Genomic DNA, 19,627 nt, shown 5'->3' on the forward strand with positions numbered 1-19,627 from the left:
TGCTGAAATGATGCATTAATAAACTTGGAAGCAAGCTTTATATGCTTGCAATGAGGAAGGGCTGTAGTTGGAGGAGTTTCACCTTGCAGAAAAGAAGAGCTCTCATGCTAAGGCAAGATGTTCAGAGTGCTGCGTGTGACCTTTCACAGTGCAACTCATCACCAATACCATCTTCTCTAGTGTGTCCGTCTTAGGGCATCTACAGTTACCAGCTGGTGATGCCTGTTCTTGATCCGAATGGGTACAACCTCAGTTGGAAGTGTTCCTCAGATGCTCCTCATATAAAACCGAAGCACGGATTTTTAGGACTTCCAAAGCTTTTGGGGAGACTGCTTAGATTCAATAACGTCATATACGGGAACCGTAAGATCTCCATATCCACAGATTAGAGGTTTTGCAAAAGATTGCCATTTTGCTCTTTATCACTGCGCGCAGATTTCATGTGGATCTCCAGCTCAGTACACATTGCCTATAAGATCTCACGCCAGCAATATTTCACTGCGTCTGCAGTAATACCTGTGTACCAGATGTTAAGACAAATATTTATGAGTCCCATATGGCAAAAGAAAATTACCACCTTCCACTTCTTCTGTCTAAATGACAGAATAACCTGTCCTTATTGGCACCAAATTGTCTGATTTCACAAAAAACCCATTATATTTCATAAGGAGTTAATACGATATCATACACAAGGAATAGCCCGTGTAACATTTAAGGTATTTAACAAACAATATAAGAAAGCTTCCTCTACCCTTTGCTGCACATATAATTTACACGAGACTTTGGTCTCTACTATTGTCTACTAAATCTAAGAGTTAAGCAATACTAGATGATTTAGAGGGAGGAAAGTGAAATAAGAAACCCTGTGGTAGAAATGTGACATTATTTTAGCAATTGCAATTATACTGACTCCAGCGGAATTTTGGACACTTACATACAGATTTCCTTTTCTAATCATACGCACTTAACTTGAAATAAAAAGAGACCTAAATAAAGGCAAAAAACCCCAAATCTGAAAGTTTGAGAATGCTTGGACCTGGAGTTTATTTTGAAATTACAGAAAAAGAGAGATATCTGTGAAATATTGATCAGGATCAGTGAGAAGAAAGCTTTGGAGGTGTTCAAATCCATCCTCTGGATTCAGATTTTTGGATTATTTTCATATCCATCCTTTCTATCCATTGTTACTCAGACTTCTCATATCAGAGACTTGGTATTTTGGCTGCTTGCAAATTAAATTCTGAGATCAACAGGGGGAGAAGTCCCAAAAAAGAGGAGGTATATATTTTAAATACCTACCCCATCACAGGGGGAACACTAAATAATACCTTCTCTTTCGGACACACATCCATACTGTTTATATAAAACTTGATAACACCAGCCAGAAAGCTAACAAAACGTCATTTAAGGAAGGGGGTTTTTTATACATGTTCTTGCGTGTTTGAAAGAGGCAGGAGAGGAGAGAGGAGTGGCCTTTGTGTTGCGCTTACACATTTTTGTTTCTATTTATAGTTAAGGGACTGACAACGATGAAAATCACATTTTCCAATTGCTTCAGGGCAAACTGCCTGCAGCCTTCTCGAAGTAACTTTCTTCTCTTCTTCATTTTTTTTTCTTTTTCTGTATAATATTTAAAAGACGTCCTAGGGTTTGCATCTTATTTAACACAGCAACGGTAATACTAACCCTACCCAACGCAAAGATAAGTGTTTCCTATGATTGTGCTACCGTGTTGAGAAAAGTAACTCTTATGTCACAGATATTCCAAGTTTTGGAGAGCTGGATCTCTGCCCGCAGTGTGAGGCTGGCTCATTCAAAACACCGTGGAAAGACCAGCTAGGGCAGAAGTATTTGTTTAAAGCATAAAAACATGAAGTTTAGGCTTACAGGAAAAAAGTGCATTTAAAAGCCACCAGGAACTGCTTTGATACCAGAAGTGAGACTCAAGACTGGTGACTGATTAGCAAAACATCTATTACTAGAGGCAATAATCAACAGCCTAAAGATAAAACACCTGAAAGAGTTTGCTTCTGTATTTTACTTTGTTTTCTTTTATCCCCATCAGCCCTAGGATGCTAAATAAGGCACGCATGACATTTAGCTTTCCTGCAATTACATGAAGAAAATGTTTTCATTTTCAATTAAAAAAAATAAACACAGTGCAGTGCTATAACTTCACACAGTAAAAATCAGCAGTTATGAGAGAGACGAGAAAGTAAGTTCAGGTCAAATGCTCAAGACACGAGCAAAGAAACTTGTCAAAAGTCACAAGTCCATGGGCCCCAATGGGATGCACCCGAGAGTGCTGAGGGAGCTGGCGGAAGTCATTGCTGGGCCACTCTCCATCATCTTTGAAAGGTCCTGGAGAAGAGGCGAGGTGCCTGAGGACTAGAGGAAAGCCAACGTCACTCCAGTCTTCAAAAAAGGCAAGAAGGAGGAGCTGGGGAACTACAGGCCGGTCAGCCTCACCTCATCCCTGGAAAGATGATGGAACAGTTCGTTCTGGGCGTCCTCTCAAGGCATGTGGAGGAAAAGAAAGCTATCAGAAGTATTCAACATGGATTCACCAAGGGGAAATCATGTCTGACTAATCTGATAGCCTTCTATGATGGCATGACTGGATGGATAGATGAGGGGAGGGCGGTAGATGTGGTCTGCCTTGACTTAAGCAAGGCATTCGACACAGTCTCCCACAGCATCCTCCTAGGGAAACTTAGGAAGAGTGGGTTAAATGAATGGACAGTAAGGTGGATAGATAACTGGTTGAAAGACAGAGCTCAGAGGGTTGTGATTAGGGGCACAGAGTCCAGTTGGAGGTCAGTGACGAGTGGTGTTCCCCAGGGGTCAGTACTGGGTCCAGTCCTCTTCAATATATTCATCAGTGACCTAGATGAGGGGACAGAGGGGATAGAGTGCACCCTCAGCAAGTTCCCTGATGACACAAAGCTGAGGGGGTGGCTGAAACACTGGAAGGCTGTGCTGCCATACAGACAGACCTGGACAGGCTGGAGAGTTGGGCAGAGAGGAACCTTATGAAATTCAATAAGGACAAGTGTAGGGTGCTGCACCTGGGGAGGAATAACCCCATGCACCAGTACAGGTTGGGGGCTGACCTGCTGGAGAGCAGCTCAGTGGAAAGAGACCTGGGAGTCCTGGTGGACAACAGGATGACCATGAGCCAGCAACGTGCCCTTGTGGCCAAGAAGGCCAATGGCATCCTGGGGTGCATCAAGAAGAGTGTGGCCAGCAGGTCGAGGGAGGTCATCCTCCCCCTCTCCTCTGCCTTGGTGAGGCCGCACCTGGAGTACTGTGTCCAGTTCTGGGCTCCCCGGTTCAAGAGGGACAGGGAACTGCTGGAGAGGGTACAGCAAAGGGCTACAAAGATGATTAGGGGACTGAAACACCTCTCTTATGAAGAAAGGCTGAAGGATTTGGGTCTTTTTAGTCTGGAAAAAAGACGGCTGAGGGGGGACCTTATCAACGCTTATAAATACTTAGAGGGTAGGTGTAAGGAGGATGGGGCCAGTCTTTTTTCAGTGGTGACCAGTGACAGGACAAGAGGTAATGGGCACAGACTTGAATATAGGAAGTTCCACCTAAACATGAGAAGGAACTTTTTACTTTGAAGGTGGCAGAGCACTGGAACAGGCTGCCCAAAGAGGTGGTGGAGACTCCTTCTCTGGAGACATTCAAAACCTGCCTGGACGCGTTCCTGTGCAACCTGCTGTAGGTGACCCTGCTCTGGCAGGGGGGTTGGACTAGATGATCTCCAGAGGTCCCTTCCAACCCTATGATTCTATGATTCTATGAAAATACGAGTAAGGCCAAAAAGGTCATCTTTGTTCAGGCCCAATGTACCGGAATTCTTAAGACACTTTTTTTTCTGACGTTTGCTAAATAAATACTTACAGTGTATGTTTTTCTTAGAGTTTAACAGTGTAAGGATAAAAACAAGCTATTTTGTTGTTCTATTGTTGTAAACAAATATAAGCATTTTGGATTTAAAAACTGTAAATTTAGAACACATTGTAAATTTAGAACACATTACGTCACGATGAAACATTTAGAATGTATGTGGCTATGAAACACATTCTGTTTCATACTGAATTTCTTAATCTACAGAAGGAAAAATGGCCAGTTCATCACAGACAATAATAAAAAGCAAAATAGATATAGATATTATTTGTAGGTAGGTATAAGTATTATTTGTATTTCTTATGGAAGACCTCTACTTAACGGCCATAGCCGGTTCATTATAAGGCAAATTACAAAAAGGAAATTAGATAAAAAGGGAAAATTATAAGACAAGTTAGAAAAAAAGGGAAAAGAGGAACTCGGAGCCTTCCTGAGACACTGCGGGGGCTGGTGTACTCCCTCTTCTTTGGGCTCCTGCCAGCGGCCACATTTCCAGGGAACTGTGACTTTCCACCCTGCGTGCCTTGTGGCACCCATGCCTGTGGCACCAGGTAAATAATCAGTAGGATTTAATCGCAGCCATTCACGAGCCTTATTTATTTCTTTGAGTTTGATATGGATGTATTCCGAGGTGTTGGTTATTGTGCAGATAATATTATTTCTTCTTCTAATAATGTGATACTGCTACTTAGGTAATCTTTTTAAAATGTTTGCTTATGAAAGGAGCCAGCCTCCTTTAGCATACTGACCTTATTACTCTGTTTATACAGACAGAATCACCTAGGGCAACAAAGCTGACTGAGGGATTGGAGCATCTCCCTTATGAGGAAAGGCTGAGAGAGCTGGGACTCTTTAGCCTGGAGAAGAGAAGGCTGAGGGGAGACCTTATTAAAGTTTACAAGTATCTAAAGGGTGGGTTGAAGGAGGATGGAGCCAGACTCTTTTCAGTGGTTCCCAGTAACAGGACGAGGGGTAACAGGCACAAGCTGCAACATAGGAGCATAGGAACTGCTGATCAAATATGAGAAAAAACTTCTTTATGGTGAGGGTGACAGAGCACCGGAACAGGCTGCCCAGGGAGGTTGCGGAGTCCCCTTCTCTAGAGACTTTCAAGACCTGCCTGGATGCAGTCCTGAGTAATGTGCTCTGGGCAATCCTGCTTTAGCAGGGGAGTTGGACTAGATGATCTCTAGAGGTCCCTTCCAACTCTGAAATTCCATGATTCCATAAGTAATCAGGGGAACACGGTGAAATTTCACCTATTAAGCACTGAAATAACTGTCAAACTAAGATATATCTATATCATCATTTAAAATTAAAAGCTATAAAGACTTTTTTTTCCTCAAGCAATGCTCACACTGGGTATTTCTTTGCTCATTTGGAGATTACAGCATGCCTGAAACTTCAATGTGTTGTGAGAATTTACTAAAGAAATTACTTGATCGATGTTCAAATAACCGTAGCAAGGAGCAGTCAGTATCAAAGTGTGTTATTTTAAATCCATTACAAGAAAAATCTGTTGACAAGGTGTGGTTAAAATAAGGCATGGAAACTTCCTTTTGTCTACCTGACTTTGAGGACGCATGATATGCCCTATATTTTAGATGTGTCTTTGTTCTCTGCTAAGAGGATTGCCACCCTGATGTTGGAAAAATGCTGATTTTGTGGTTTGACAGCAGTGGAATTGACTGAATCTGGCTGTCGGCTGCCCTGCCCCTTTCTATACCCACCCCAGCAATAGTCCAGCTGAAGGAGTTCTACCAACAGAAATCTTCTTCCACACAATAAAGTCCTGTCCTTCCAGCTCATCTCCCTCCCTACGCCAACTCATGGTGGGGTTAGAGGAATACCAGTGCCAGGGGAAAAAAAAAAAGGAAGAAAAAATAGGATAAATAGGAAAAAGAGACAGCAGCCGTAGAGCACAGCCAAGCACAAAAGATGAGAAAGGGATTACCTTTTCTTCTTATGTGATAACACAAATCCGCTCTGTCTGACTGATCAAAAAGTTTTTCTTTTAAGAAAAAAGGTGTTTTGTTTTGTTTTGTTTTGTTTTTTTTAAAGCAGAAAATGCCCATTCTGTTCGGCAACAGAAAATAACTTCTGGTGTACTGGGGGGGGGGGGGGCGGGGGGGGCAGGGGTAGAAAAAGAAAAAAAGGTGTTTAAGATATAAAATAAAGCAAGCATAAACATTTCAAACAGTCTCCCGGACCGGGGCACCGGGCTGGTTTTTGGGCACACCGAGCACCCCTGTGGACGCGTGGGGGATTTTTTGGGGAATAATCAGCCTTCATTAAACGATCCGAAAACTTGTAGCCCTGAGGCCCCCTCGCTGGGCGAGCCGCCTGCGCCGCGCCACGCCGCGCCGCGCCACGCCCCGCCAGCGGGGCTGGCGTCGTAGCCGGTCCCCTCAGGGGGCACCCGGCGGGTGCGGAGGAGGCCCCGCTGCCCCCGGGACGGCACCCCCGACCACATCCGCCCCCCCCACGGGTGTCTGCCCCGCGGGGCCCCTACGCCGGCGGCGGGGCGGTCGCGGCTGCGGGGCGGTGCCGCGGCGGCCCCGGTCCGCCACCGGTAGGGGGCGGGCGCGCGGCCTCCGCCCCTCCCTCCGCCTCTGCAGCGGCGGCGGCGGCTCCGCTGGGCTTCCTGCTCCATCGCGGGGCGGGCGGGCCGGGGGCAGCCTGCGCGGCGCGGCGGGGCTGCTGAGGGGACGTCCGTACAGTCCAGGTAAGAGCCCCGCGTTCTCCGCGGGGCTGCAGGCGCCCGCGCTTCCCTCCGCTCCCCGGGGCTCCCCGTTCCCGCCGACCGGCCGCGCATCGCTCTCCTCAGCGCGGGGTGGCCAGGCTGGCGCTGGCCGCCTGCCCTCGCCTCCGCTGCCGCCTTCCTGCGGCGACTTCCCCGGGCCGCCTGGCCTTTTCTCCCCCGTCCGACCTCCCGCCGGGAGGGGTGCGGCGGGCCGGGGCCCCGGGTGCGAGGCAGAGCAGAGCCGCGTCCCGCGGGGCCCCTCGGGGTAGCGGCCGGGCGTGCAGCGGGGCGGGGGTCTGCCCTCCCTTCCCCTGCCCTCCTTCCCTTCCTCTTCTCCGCCGGCCGAGGGGGCTCCGGGCCGGCTCCGGTGGATGCGCTGGGAGCAGGGGCCGGGTGTGGGGGGGTGTGTGTGTGTAATTAAAACGCTGAATACACCGTTACGGAGAAGAGGCGTGAGGTGATGGGGAAGGAGGATGTGCCGTCGCATCCAGGTTTGCAGAGAGGTACCTGTGGAAGCAGTCGGTGTTCTTTGGTTTCTCGGCTATTGAGTTGCCGAAGTAGGAAAAAATACAGTAATTCCATACTTTTTTTTTTTTTTGGTAGGTAAGCGTGACCGTGTCTTAAGTTACGTTTATTTGCCTGAGCTGCCGAGGGGCTGCCTAACTCACCCGATGTCTTGATCTTTCCATTTTTTCCACATGTAAAAGAGGTTAAATGCTACCGTAGTAACTCCAGACTTGTGTAAAGATCTCCGCACGTACCAGGTATTTCGTTTGGTGTTACGGGTGCCCCGGAACGCCGCGCAGGCTCTGAGCCCCCGGCGGGTCTGTGCTGGCGAACGCAGCTGGCAGCTCCTCTTTTAACAAAGCGTTTATTTAATACTAACAGCAGAATTATTTAGAAGCAAAAAAAAAAATAAAATAGAAATGGCTGGTTAATGACTCTGCACAACAGGCTCTTTTTTTTTTTTTTTTTTTGAAGCCTGCCCAGCTAATCAAGGTATGAATATCTTCATTAGCACATACCCCTGCCCCCGCCCCCCCGGGGTTCTTTTAAGTATGAAGAAATCACAGTTGTCTGCGTGGCAAAACAAGTTTTGTAACTTGCTTTAAGCCTGCAGGTAGGCTCTCCGCAAGCTAATAGCTTGGTATTGTCGTGTAATGACATCTAATCACTTGGGGATGGAGGAGGCACCTGGTCTGTTGCAGGCCATCACTTCCGTCTCTTTCCACCGGTCCTGACCGTTTCACCCAGTAAGAGTGCCGTGTAAATAGTTCCAAAAAGTCACCTCACAGTACCCACAAGTTACTGCCCAGCCTCTCTAGGTGCAGCCCGAGTGTTTCAGGGAATACGTGCTCTGCATTTAATGAGAATTCTCAGTGCTTTGAGAAGAAAATGATAGTATAGAAAGAGTTTGAGAATGTAGTGTAACTTTGACAAGCTAATACTTAAAAAATGAAGTCCTGAATGTTTAGTTTCTAGTTTTGTTTGGAATATTAGCATACTATATGGGAAAGGGACTTTTTTTTTTTTTTCCTGTAAGATCATAAGATGGATCAGTGCTATGTAAGCTGCAGAAAATACCATTTTTTACAGATTATTTTGTAGCCTAAAGATTAGGTGTCCATCAAATGAATCTGCAGCAGACACAGAGAAGTTGTTCCTTAAGAATTGAATTTTCAAAGAGAAGTTGTTGCTCAAATAGAACTTAGGTTGTTGTTTTTAAACCTGCCATACCAGGGAGGTCAGAGGGTTGACATGTATGTGAGTGTAAGGGCTGCAAGTCTTGCCACTTATATCGGCGAGCAGTATCTCCATGAGCCCTAATATAAGTGATATATGTGTTCAGTTTTGAGATTTTCACTAAAATCTGCTGAGAAAGTTTAGGCTTTAAGGCATAATTATTGTAAACCTGTGTATTTTCTTTGCCAGTGGCCATGTGCACAACCCTGTGACAGTCGTTTTGCTGTCAACAGCATTGGAATTATCGTAATTGTTTCACGGTTTAGAAGGTTCCCATAAATTCTGTCCATAAATTCTCAGGATTACCTGAAGAAAAATGTAATTTGCAGTAATGTCAGAAATCTTGCAATGATACTTCATGAGTTGGCTGAGCAAATGTAACAGCCTGATGCTGCTGTGCTTTGCCTCCCACCACTCCTAAAAGTTGTTGTCTGCTAATCTGGCAGAAATTATATTCGTTCCCTTTTACTAGGTTAACTTTCCTTAGTGAGCAAAATCATGTGGCCTGGGCTGGGGAAATGGTGAGTAGGGCTGGAGCAACGTGGCAGGTGAGCTCACCTGTCTTGTAAATTTTCATGCTTATCCAGGCCTGAGGCCCAGTGACAACATGAAAGACCGGTGATGAGGAAATAACTTTAAACTGGTATTACTGCGTGAAACGTCATTTGTTAGCACCAGGATTTTCAACTCGGATGGATGATAAATCACCTGTAACCTATAAATACGTGCTTCTGGCTTCCTGCTTCATTGTCTGAAATGCTGTGTCTAACCATGAATCCAAGCTTAGCTTCCTCGTGCATTTCTTAATGGTATAAGCATCCCGAGAGGATTTAATGATTATTTTTTTCTTAAAAGAAAAAAAATATTTTTCTCGATAATTTGTAGTTCTAATTCTGCCCTTTAATTTGTTTGCACCTGCCTGCATCTTGATGTTATCCATGAATTTAAAATGCTTATCCCTATTCAGTAGTCCAAGTCATTGATGACTAGTAAGTATTATTTTACACAGGCTTCCTGAAATCTAGTCACACTTAAGTGTTCACAGGGAGTTATCAACAGCTACTCTTCTGGAATTGTTCAACTATTTTTGCTCCCCATATATAGTACCGTATTTCCAGGATACAAAAATAGTTTATATCTTAATTTGTAGAGAGAGCTACAACTTAGCTTTTCCCAGCTCTTGTTGGAGCTCAGTGCCAAGAGGATATGGAAGAGACTTTGTGGGAGAGGGGAGAAGCTTTGGAAGGCTTATCAGGACAGAGGGAGCTGCTGGAGTAAACTCTGCTCTGCATTTGATGTGCATTGCTGTTGAGTCAGTTTTAATGTTAGAAAGTTGCACAATGTGCTTATATTTATAAAAGCATGGTAGTTCTCATGAGAGTCCGGTTAACATCTTAATTTAAAACATCAAAATAGATGACATTTACAGTCTCCCCTCTATTCGTAAGACTTGCTTTCTTCTTGTGACTGACTGACTTTCTTCCCTTCTCCCACCCTCTCTCCAGTCATCTTCTATTTGAGGAGAAAGTAAGCATCTCCTAGTAGCAAAGACTTTTTTCCTTATCTCTTTTGGTATCAACAGGTAATTTAGTTGTCATTTCGCAAACTTTTAAGCTGGTATAAGCTATTACTACTGCTGCTAGAAAGTTGCTGACTGGCTCCCAGGTGCTTATTTCTGCTTTTGGATCAGCCCAGATGTTCTTGCAGATATTCCAATATTCGGTGACACCTGAATGGTTTTGGAACTGCATTTGAGTTTGGGAGGAGGTTCATTACAGGCATTTCTGTAATAATTAGTGAACAGCATGATCCAGAGAAGCATGGCATCAGGAGTTGTTACAGTATACAGTGATTACATATCAGCATCTTCCTGTCAGCTGTGTGTAGAGTCTCGGTGGTGAGCTCACTGGGGTAAGCACCCGTCTGTCAGTGAACGATGCTGTTCCTCCAAGTAGTTTACATGTATTTAATGTGGCAAATTTCTCCATAGGTACGGACAAGTAGGAACTTCCTTTGCCACATAACTTTTAATTTTTCCCACCTATGATGATCCTTAGATTTTAAAATCTCGTAGGATAGAAGATGTCTGTGTCGGATTTTAGTTAGTGGGGTGTGTACCAATTGTTGACTAAGTATTGAAGTATACAAAGTATATATATCTTTACATAAAAATATAAAGACAGAGTACATTGCCCCTAGAATTTTTTCTTGCTGTGAAATTAATTCTTCTTGGATACGGCTTATGTGTTTGGTGCTGGTTGCTGGAAGATTGCACACAGCTGGGAGGTAGGTTATGGACCTTGTTCCAATCCCTTTACGCTCAGAAACCAGTCTAGTCTAGAAACTGCAATTTTTGTTGCTGTCTCTTTGTGTCTTCAGTAGGAAATGAGTCACTCTAGAGCTGTTACGGATCATGCAACTGACCGACTTCCTCTCCGTTTCTGACCATCTTCCACCTCATGGTCACAAATGGTGGCCTGTCCAGTGCTAGGATGGACCAGTAGCAATGACTGAATGACCAATGACCGAGGAGCGGTTCTGAATGCATCATGCAGCGTGGAGGTTATTAGTCACTGGCAGCAGTCTCATATCTGCAGTATGATCCCACTCTACAGTGTCCTGTAGGCATAGCGTGGCCTCTCTGTGTCTTGGGCCTGCTGTGCTGCTGCCCCTTCTACCCCGAGCTGACGCCTGACGCTTTCTCTGCAGGATGCTTCCCTCCGCCAGCAGCACTTTCTTTCTGTCCTGCCAAAGCCAGCTGCTGCCTCACATAGGAGATGAGTGGACGAGAAGGTGCTCTGTGCTGGAGCTGGGGTTTCTGTATCCCTTAGAACAAGAGGAGGGAGAGATATCAGCAGCGCTCTGAGCGGTGGTTGTCACCTGGCAGTACTTTGCCTAGAGGCATGTCCCAGCTTCCAGGTGAGGTCAGCTTGCTACTGAGAAAACATGAGAACTCTTCTCCAACGTGCAGCCTCAGATCGTGATGAGCTTTTGTTGAAGAAACTTAAATGCTTGGTAGTATCATAGTATTTTTTTGGTCAGCAGCAGCGTGTGGTGATGTCCCTTGCTACTGTTGGTATCCTTGATCCTCTCTGACTTGCAGAGTATATAGGAGCTCCGTACCTCGCTGTGTGGGTGATCTCAGCGTGCAGCTCTGTGATGAGGTTGATGTGGTGGTTTGTGCAGTAAATTGATCTCACTCATAAGATGATGGTCTCATTCTGACATCTTAAGGCTACCATCTAGGGTCTGGTTGTGCCTTGGGAGCAGAATAGTGTGGAGAAGCAGATGGGTCTTCCTGTAGTAAACTTGGACCTGTAGAGGAAGTGTTTGTAATGCTCCTTTCCTGTTCTGCTTGCTTGGTAACTTCATTTAAAGTGGGCCCCACTGTGAAGTGACACACTGTAACCATAGCCTCAAATAAATTTCTGCCATGGTCATGTGTGCTTATATCAAGTCATATTAACTATATGTATGTTAATTTTTCTTCAGACCTGTAATCTTTTTGTATAGCAGTTCTATTGAAAATTGCTGTGTGGGGCAGGGTAAGATGCACAGTAGTGATGCATTATTCTGGTAGCAGGCTTGGTATTTTTTTACTGATACAAAGATGTGAAAGCTGTTGTACATTTGAAAGGTCTATTGGATTCTGGCCACACCTTGTTTCAAGTGAGACCTGGTGATCTTGCAGATAAATGAGTTGCAAAGCTTTATTTACTCCTTCCTGTGGTGGAAAGATTGAACAGACTTTGCTGTTTTATGAAATCAAGGTGGTAATTTGTTTCTTGAAAAACACAACAGAGAACAAATCAGTGGGTTCAAACTTTTGAACAGATGGTAATTGCAGCAGTGCTTTAGTTTCAAAATAGTTTGTTCATCATTTGACAGAAGAAAATGTTAAACCTCACTCTCTTAAATCTCTATTGTGAGATTTATGTATTTCTCCGTTAATCTGGGAAGCAAGTGGGTGAATGAGGTTCAGCAATTTGTCCTTGAGGATTTTATCTATATGAATTTCTTGACATGATTTTATCCAACCCTACGAAATACAGGGCTAAGATTCTCTTTAACAGGCACATCAGCAGCAATGGTACGATTTACTTCTGTCACATATGAACAGTATGGATTTTAGGGACAGTAAATTAAATTCCATTTTTAAATATATGGACCAGTAAATTTTGTGTAATGTTTGGGAAGAGCCTTAAGAATATGGATTGAGTACCTCTGAGGTTTGAATTTTTTGGGGGGATTGTTGTTGTTTTAATCGAAAAAGGAATGTGGATTGAGTTTCATTCTCAGTGGGAAGAATGCCTTAGTACTTTTATCTCAGGCTTCCCAGGATTCATGAGAATTTTTCTGCCTTTGAGACTGACTAGTTTGTTTATTGGCTAAGGTGAAGGCGCTGGATTGATGCCACTAGCAAAAGCTTGCATGGTCAGTGATTTGACACCTCATTTGGGAACTTTTGTTTTGCACATCAGGTATTTAAACACTCTGTCCTAATGCTTCTTATGTCTATTTTCTTTGTTAGAAGTGAAACCACGTAGCAGTATTTGCAACATAGGACATGCAACAGTAGCTGAATTACCTAGTTTTAATTTTGGAGTAAGTTTGGGTTTCATTTGCTAAATTTATCTGGGTTTCACTTGTGGTTGACAGAAGTAAAATGAAATTGTTTTAACACGCAAGCCCTTTGGGTCTAATTCAGTGTTATCAGAATACCAAGCTGAATCTTACACATATATGGAAGAATATAATTCAGGTGATATAATTTTTGTAAGAAGTTAATAATTATACTTCGTGGTAGTTATTTGTCTCAAAGGAGAAAAAAACACATATCCAGGAGTCTGTAAGTGGTTCTGTGTGGAGAAACCTTTTGCCTAGGTGGAGTTCTGCCATAACCACAAGGAATTCATATGGATATAGGAGTGCCTGTAGGGAAAAACTGCTTGGGTGACAGCCTGGGTCATCAGAAGACACAAATGGTGCACGATTATACAATAAAATCGATCTACAGTAGTTACTTTTTGAAAGATGTAACTCTTTTTGCAATTATCTGGGTGAAGAAATGCATCTTGTATTTGAATAAAATGATCATACTGGAAGCCTAGATTCCTACTCAAATTTAGACGTGGAATGGTTTCGACTGTCTCCGCTGTTTTGTCCATGGCATGTCATTCAGGTTGGCACAACCACTGGTTTAAAACCAGAGCTCGCATGAGAATATCTAGTGCTGTCCCTGACACATCTAATTCACCGTGTAATTTTGAGTGGAAAACCACCACCGCTCTGAGCTGCTTGAAAAAAACAGACTGAAATTATTTATTAACAGAGACTAGATTTTTCACTGATTGCGTTTTACTAGGTATAAAAAGGTAAAATGTCTTTTTCTGAGCTGTTCCCTGACAGGAAAAAAATGTATCTGCTAATCATTGAGGAAGGCCTTTTGTACTGCAAAAAATAAACACTGTCCTAATCTACTCATGACTCAGAAATAAAAATAAAAGCTCAACCCTTTTTTTTCTTTTTTTTTTTCCTTTGGTACTAAGTAATTTTGAATGCTTATCTAATTCTGGTACAGTGTACTTAGTATGCCATTCATATTAACAGATAGTAAATACTGATAAAAACAGGTATAACATTATTTGACCATTTTTGAAAGTATACAGACTTTTAAATCATGGTTTGGGGGGAAAATATCCCTCTGACTTTAATTCAAAGCTTATCAGGCTAATACAGATTTAGTGCTATATATCTGGGTACAGAATTGCATACAACAGTGAAGGAATATGAGGTTAATATTGAAGGAGACGCTAACTCACACCTTGTAGGCTACCTACATTAAGAAGACATGTCTTTTGTATTTTCCTAGACTTTTATGATGAGTTACAACCAGCTTTTGTATTTCTTGTTTATACTTGTAGCTGGAAAGTTGTTTTTCTTCAACATTACAGCTACAAATAGATAAGCAGCAACCAGTGGATATTGAGAACAGTCCATCTCAGCATCTTTTAAAAAGTTTTTTAAATTACACCTTGGAGGTAAGAGACAAGGTGTCCGTTCCTTACTTCTGTCTTTGCTTTCACAGTTCCTTGCAAAGCAAACCTGATTCTTTTCAGCCCTTAGTTGTTGTATTTAGGTCGTGTAATTGTTATCTAGATTCTTCCATTTGGGGATTATGCTTTAAGATAGACTTATGGAAAAACCATACATATGAAACTTGGTTAAAAGTCTAGATAGCACGTAGAGCAGAGTATTTTTTCTTTGTTTAGGCAGATCAGAATAATTGCTTTTGGTTTCACACATAGCAATCCCGTTAGTACAGTCCACAATGAGCAGTTACCACATCGTTGACCCCAGTATTAGAGAGCTGCTGTAATCTCTCAGATCCTTTTTTTCATTACTGCTGCCTGTTTTGCCTCACTGGATGTCTGTTTTGAAGAGTATTACTTTCTGTTTTATTAAATATTGTTGTTGATTTTGGAACCTTTTTCCTAATCTACTAAGGTCAGAATTCAAAATTATCTTGGCCTTCTAAATTCTTGCTTCTCATCTTTGCTTGTTTTTGTGTGCCAGTTTCATAAGTATAATCTACACGTGCTATCAAATTGCTAATAGAAATACTATTATCCTGGGAATGAAGTAGACTAATCTGCATGTTTCATTATGATGCATAAAAATATTTATTACAGTCATGTTTGAAAACCCCTTATAAACAGCAGTACATTGCAAGTGGCCATAGCTTTCCCGCATACTGAGAAGGGCAGAGGCTGTGCCCAGGTGACGTGTGCCCTACGTCGTGTGTCCCACGGCACCGTCCCCCCTTGCGGTGTCAACACACCGCAAGAGTGTTGAGCAAGGCTGATAAAGAATTGGCTGAATTGAATTGCGTTCACCTTGGGACTGAAATCGTGGCTTCATTCCGTGTTGTGTCAGTGTAGCTGTATTAATAACAACTGATTAATAGCAATTATCAATTCTTTTACTTACCTCAGTACAGCCTTCCTCAATGACTGTTATATCTAATACGTGAACGTGGAAAGAACTCAGTCTTGGCGTGTTAGAAATGTTATATCATGTAATAAAACATGATGATGATTTGCTTGGCAGGATTATAGGCTCATAGTTTTCCTAAATGAAGCTATATTATAAGCTCCCTGTGTGAAGTACCTCGCAGCGTTCTCTCAGGAGACACAGGTCACTTTTAAAAGCTGATGGAAGCTAGTTTGGGTATGTATCACAATATGTGCAGTAGCTATGTGGACCTAGGTACTGAATTTGTCAGATTTGTGTTGAGTCTGTCATACCCACACAAGCGAATCAACAAGTGGAGCAGAGTGGGGTGGAAAGCCCAAGCCCTTTTCTCTCTTCCATTTTTTATTGTAAGCTGCTGTTTTCTGTTTTTCTTCTACTTTTGTTATGTCACCCTATGTATAGCGTTTTGGGCTGTCATCGGGGTTGCTTGGAGTGGTTTTGGCACTGGAAATCGCGACATCTGGAAACTCCCCCTGCCTTGGGACAAAATACAATGCACAAGGATGGGTGGAGTAGAAAAAAGCAAGCAGTAACCTCAGCTCCCAACCGTCTTTCCACATACCCACTCCCCAGTAGTTTGCATCCAGAACAAATAACCCTTTTCTGCATGGACAGACGTGCTACTCCATGCAGGGAACTGGACAATGACGTGCCAGTGTTCAAAAAGGATTTATAACCTGTAACTTCTTGTCTTCTGGTTCAGTGAGCTGTCTGCCTTTTCCTTCCTATTCTTGAGGGGAATAAGCAACCCATGCGCTGGGCTGTGCTGCAAGAGGAATTTCTGAACTTGTTAATATGGCAGCACCAGCTTCTGGCCTGTCTGGTGCTTTTCTCTTACTGTTGTTGTTGAGTTCATCATGTTCAGAGAGAACTTTCTACATCAGTTTAACAAAGCATTCCCTTTGTTTTCTGCTACTCAATATTACACAGCTTTACATACTGGAATTTTACCATCTCGCTAGACCAGATGGCTGGTTGGCAGAGCTTGGCTGAAGGTTACCATCATCAAAGCCTTATAAGAAAAAAAGCCAGCCTGTAGACCACAACCTCTTCGCAGTTTTCTGCCCTTTATTCAGGATGTGGATGTGACTTACTGTAGTTGAGAGGTCACTGGTCTGAACGTCTTGCCACTGGTTATTCTCCTGAATGCTGGCTCCGGTGGGTGGGCGATGGTGGGCAGTGGGGCTCAAAAGGCTCTTCAACAGATGTGGTTGCTGCTGGGAGGAGACGTGTCCTCATTTTTAGCACTGAGTGAGATCATAGGAAAAGGAGAACATGCTCCTCCAGCCTCATGAAGAGTTGCACAAGATTCCCTTGATGAATAGGAATATGGGAAGTTTAATAGAAAAGCTGAAATTCACAGTGATACTCATCTTGTGAATGCGTGCATGTGCCACGTGCGGATATTTGACTATGCTGATTGTAACCAGATCTTGTCTGACTTAAAACACCTTTACTTGTGTCCCTGATATATGTAAACTGCACCTCTCCTTCTAGTAGGCCACCCTGGAGACTAACAATTTCCTTTCTCTTAACATAGAGGAAAACCAGCATCTGAAGGCACCAGTTGTAGGTTCTTCTGTGGGTCGCTTCTTATTTCGAGGCACTTGGTGCTACATGTGAGGGATTTTTTGGTTTCTTTCTAAGTTTTAGAGCTTGACTGATAAACCTCTGAAGTTCTGCGCTAAGAAAACAATCTGAAGAAAAAGAAAATCTGTGTTTCACAGTCATACAATATAATGTTTCCCAAAACCAGCTGTTTTACTGTGTGACTTGCAGATGTTGCTCGCTTCTGTTGCTGGTTTTGTGGTGCTCTCCTTGGCCTTTACATCTGTATAGGGTTCTGCTGTACTCATCGGGGGCTGCCTGTAGACCCTGCCATAGGCTGCGCATCCTCCCTTGGTCTCTGACTAATAAGTGCGAAATGTGAGCCTTATTGTACTGCCTGACAGAGGTGAATTACGTTAATGTAGTAATAAAGTGGTTATTTATATTAGTGGACACTAATAAGTCAAGAAGATACTTTGGTTGTAATTCTGCTGCCCCTGCTTGATAGAATCTTATGTCAAAGAGGAGAAAAATAGTGTTTGGGTTTTTTAAGCCCATTCTTAAAGCAATCAAAGGAATCTTGTTGCCACTGTTGTTGTGCATCTGAATCTGAGCAAGCTCAGTTGTCCTGTATTCTTTGTTTTTAAATGATCCTAAAATACATACACTCTTAGAAATTCCCAACCCATTTTTATATCACTTCTGTAATTCCAGTTTTGAGGTCTAATGCTAAAGATGTGGAGTAATCATCTATAAGCATTCTTAAGGGCTCTTGGGCTGTCCTATTTTATTCCTGTTCTGTCTTGAATTAAAAAAAAAATATTCTAAGATAATACGGTATAGGAAAAGGACTTGGCATTCACAAATTATGCTATTGCAGCTGGAAAATGCTGTGCAGGGCTTATCTGTACTGTAGCATTCCTGTATTTATTCTCTAGATCAAAACCCGCTGTAATTGGTATGCTGTAATTTAGGAAAAGAATCTATAAATCACTTTTAAAATTCCTTTCAAGTTGAGGCATGACATACTAATTTTTACTCTTTCTAAATCAAAAGCATTTCACACTTTAAAAAAAAAAGTGCATTTTACTTGTTGTGTATTTGTTGATTGCAGCAAGCAATGATCACTGAGGGTGGATGGGGCTGTTGGGATAAAGGCATTCTGCAGTCAGAGTTGGATCGTGTGATTGTTTCACTTAGTTTCTGCTCTTTGGTTTTGTTCATATTCTTGCTTTCATGCTTTGAATTCATTATGTGTTTTTGTTTATAGTAAAACAAAAAGAAGAAACTTGTTTTTTTCAGAGCTGACTTAAAACAAGCTTGTGGTTATTCAAACTACAGATGGTGTTTATTTTAATGTTGATATATTTCTGGGGGTGGGGAGGGGAGAGAAAGGAGCTTAGAATAATTCTGTTCACAGACTTTGAAATAAAATGAGTTTATCTGCCCTGGCAGATTCTTTTTGCCTTTTTATAAGACAGATAAATACTAGCCTTTCACTGAAAGAAGATACTATATATGGATATAATGTATGTGGCTATAGATATAATGGATATATTATGTCCATAATATGCTGTGAGATTTCCCTTATAGTAGAACCTTAGCGTGCAAAAACATTTGTCTGCTTTTCAAGCTTTGTTGATACTTATTTTGAAATTCTTATGGAATAGAAATAAATATTGCTTTTCCTGTTCATTTCTCTGCTGACCATTTTCTTGGAAACTTTAAGCAGTAGAGCACAATGACTGTGTCTTTGGCAAAGAGGATCTGGACACAAATCACTGAACTCAGATACTGAGTTTAAGTGAAGGCAAAAAAGGTGTATCCATTTTTCTTCCCTAGCATAGACCATGAGAACTATGTGGGGGTTTTGGTGATCTCCAAATGATTTGCAATTTTTCTGACTTCTAATAACAATAGGTTTTCAAATAATTTCTAAAGATAATGTACAATGAAACAATGAAATGTTTGCATTTGAATGAAAATGAAAGCAATACATCAGAAATCCATCTCAAATTGTCCTCCCTTTATTGTGAGCATTAAGAATTAGGTATTCAGGACAATCATCATTAATGTTATTGGCTAGAAAATCTGTGAAGTTTCCTGTTGACTCATCACAAAAGTGCTTATTTGGCTGTAACTACAGTGATGTACTTTCCTTTTTCCCTAGGTGGCTATTTTTTAATGCAGTAGTGTCATTAGCTGGCTGAAGACTAAACATGAGAATAGCAGGTAAGTCCGCTCAGTAAAATCGGACTTTTGTCAATTGTCAAACAAGTGCTATAGGCAGCACTAACAAGTTGTGACAATAAGGTTTTGAAATAAACTTGACTGGTATAACAGGCATTGCCATTCCATTTAACTGACGTTTAATGAAACTCATTTGGGAATTCGGGTGGGTCTAAGAGCAAGCAGCTGGTTACAATGCTTCAGCTGGTCTGCAGTGACTGGTGAAGGTGCCATGGCTTGACATAATACTTTGGCTGCTAATTCTGTAAGATGATGAAGGAATGAGGAAATGGCCAATTGCTGTCTTCAGCGATTTCTTCCCTGCATCCCACCCCAACCAAAAGTGCTATATACTATTATAATATAGTGCCTGAAACTTCCGGAATGGTTACTGGGAGTTTGAAAGCTATAAAA

General features: G+C 42.5%; 1 protein-coding gene across 1 annotated transcript in view; it reads left to right on the top strand.

Moving 5' to 3' along the window:
- Nucleotides 1–6,483: 6,483 nt before the first annotated feature.
- FAM3C (FAM3 metabolism regulating signaling molecule C) overlaps nucleotides 6,484–19,627 on the top strand; it is a 28,821-nt gene continuing 15,677 nt past the window's right edge. The window contains exons 1-2 of the mRNA XM_074598761.1: nucleotides 6,484–6,640; nucleotides 19,155–19,216. Of these exons, the coding sequence (XP_074454862.1) occupies nucleotides 19,204–19,216 (13 nt within the window). The 5' untranslated portion in view covers nucleotides 6,484–6,640; nucleotides 19,155–19,203. The remainder of the gene's footprint in view (nucleotides 6,641–19,154; nucleotides 19,217–19,627) is intronic.

This window comes from Larus michahellis, chromosome 1 (assembly GCF_964199755.1).
Source record: "Larus michahellis chromosome 1, bLarMic1.1, whole genome shotgun sequence".
Classification (NCBI taxonomy): Eukaryota; Metazoa; Chordata; class Aves; order Charadriiformes; family Laridae; genus Larus; species Larus michahellis.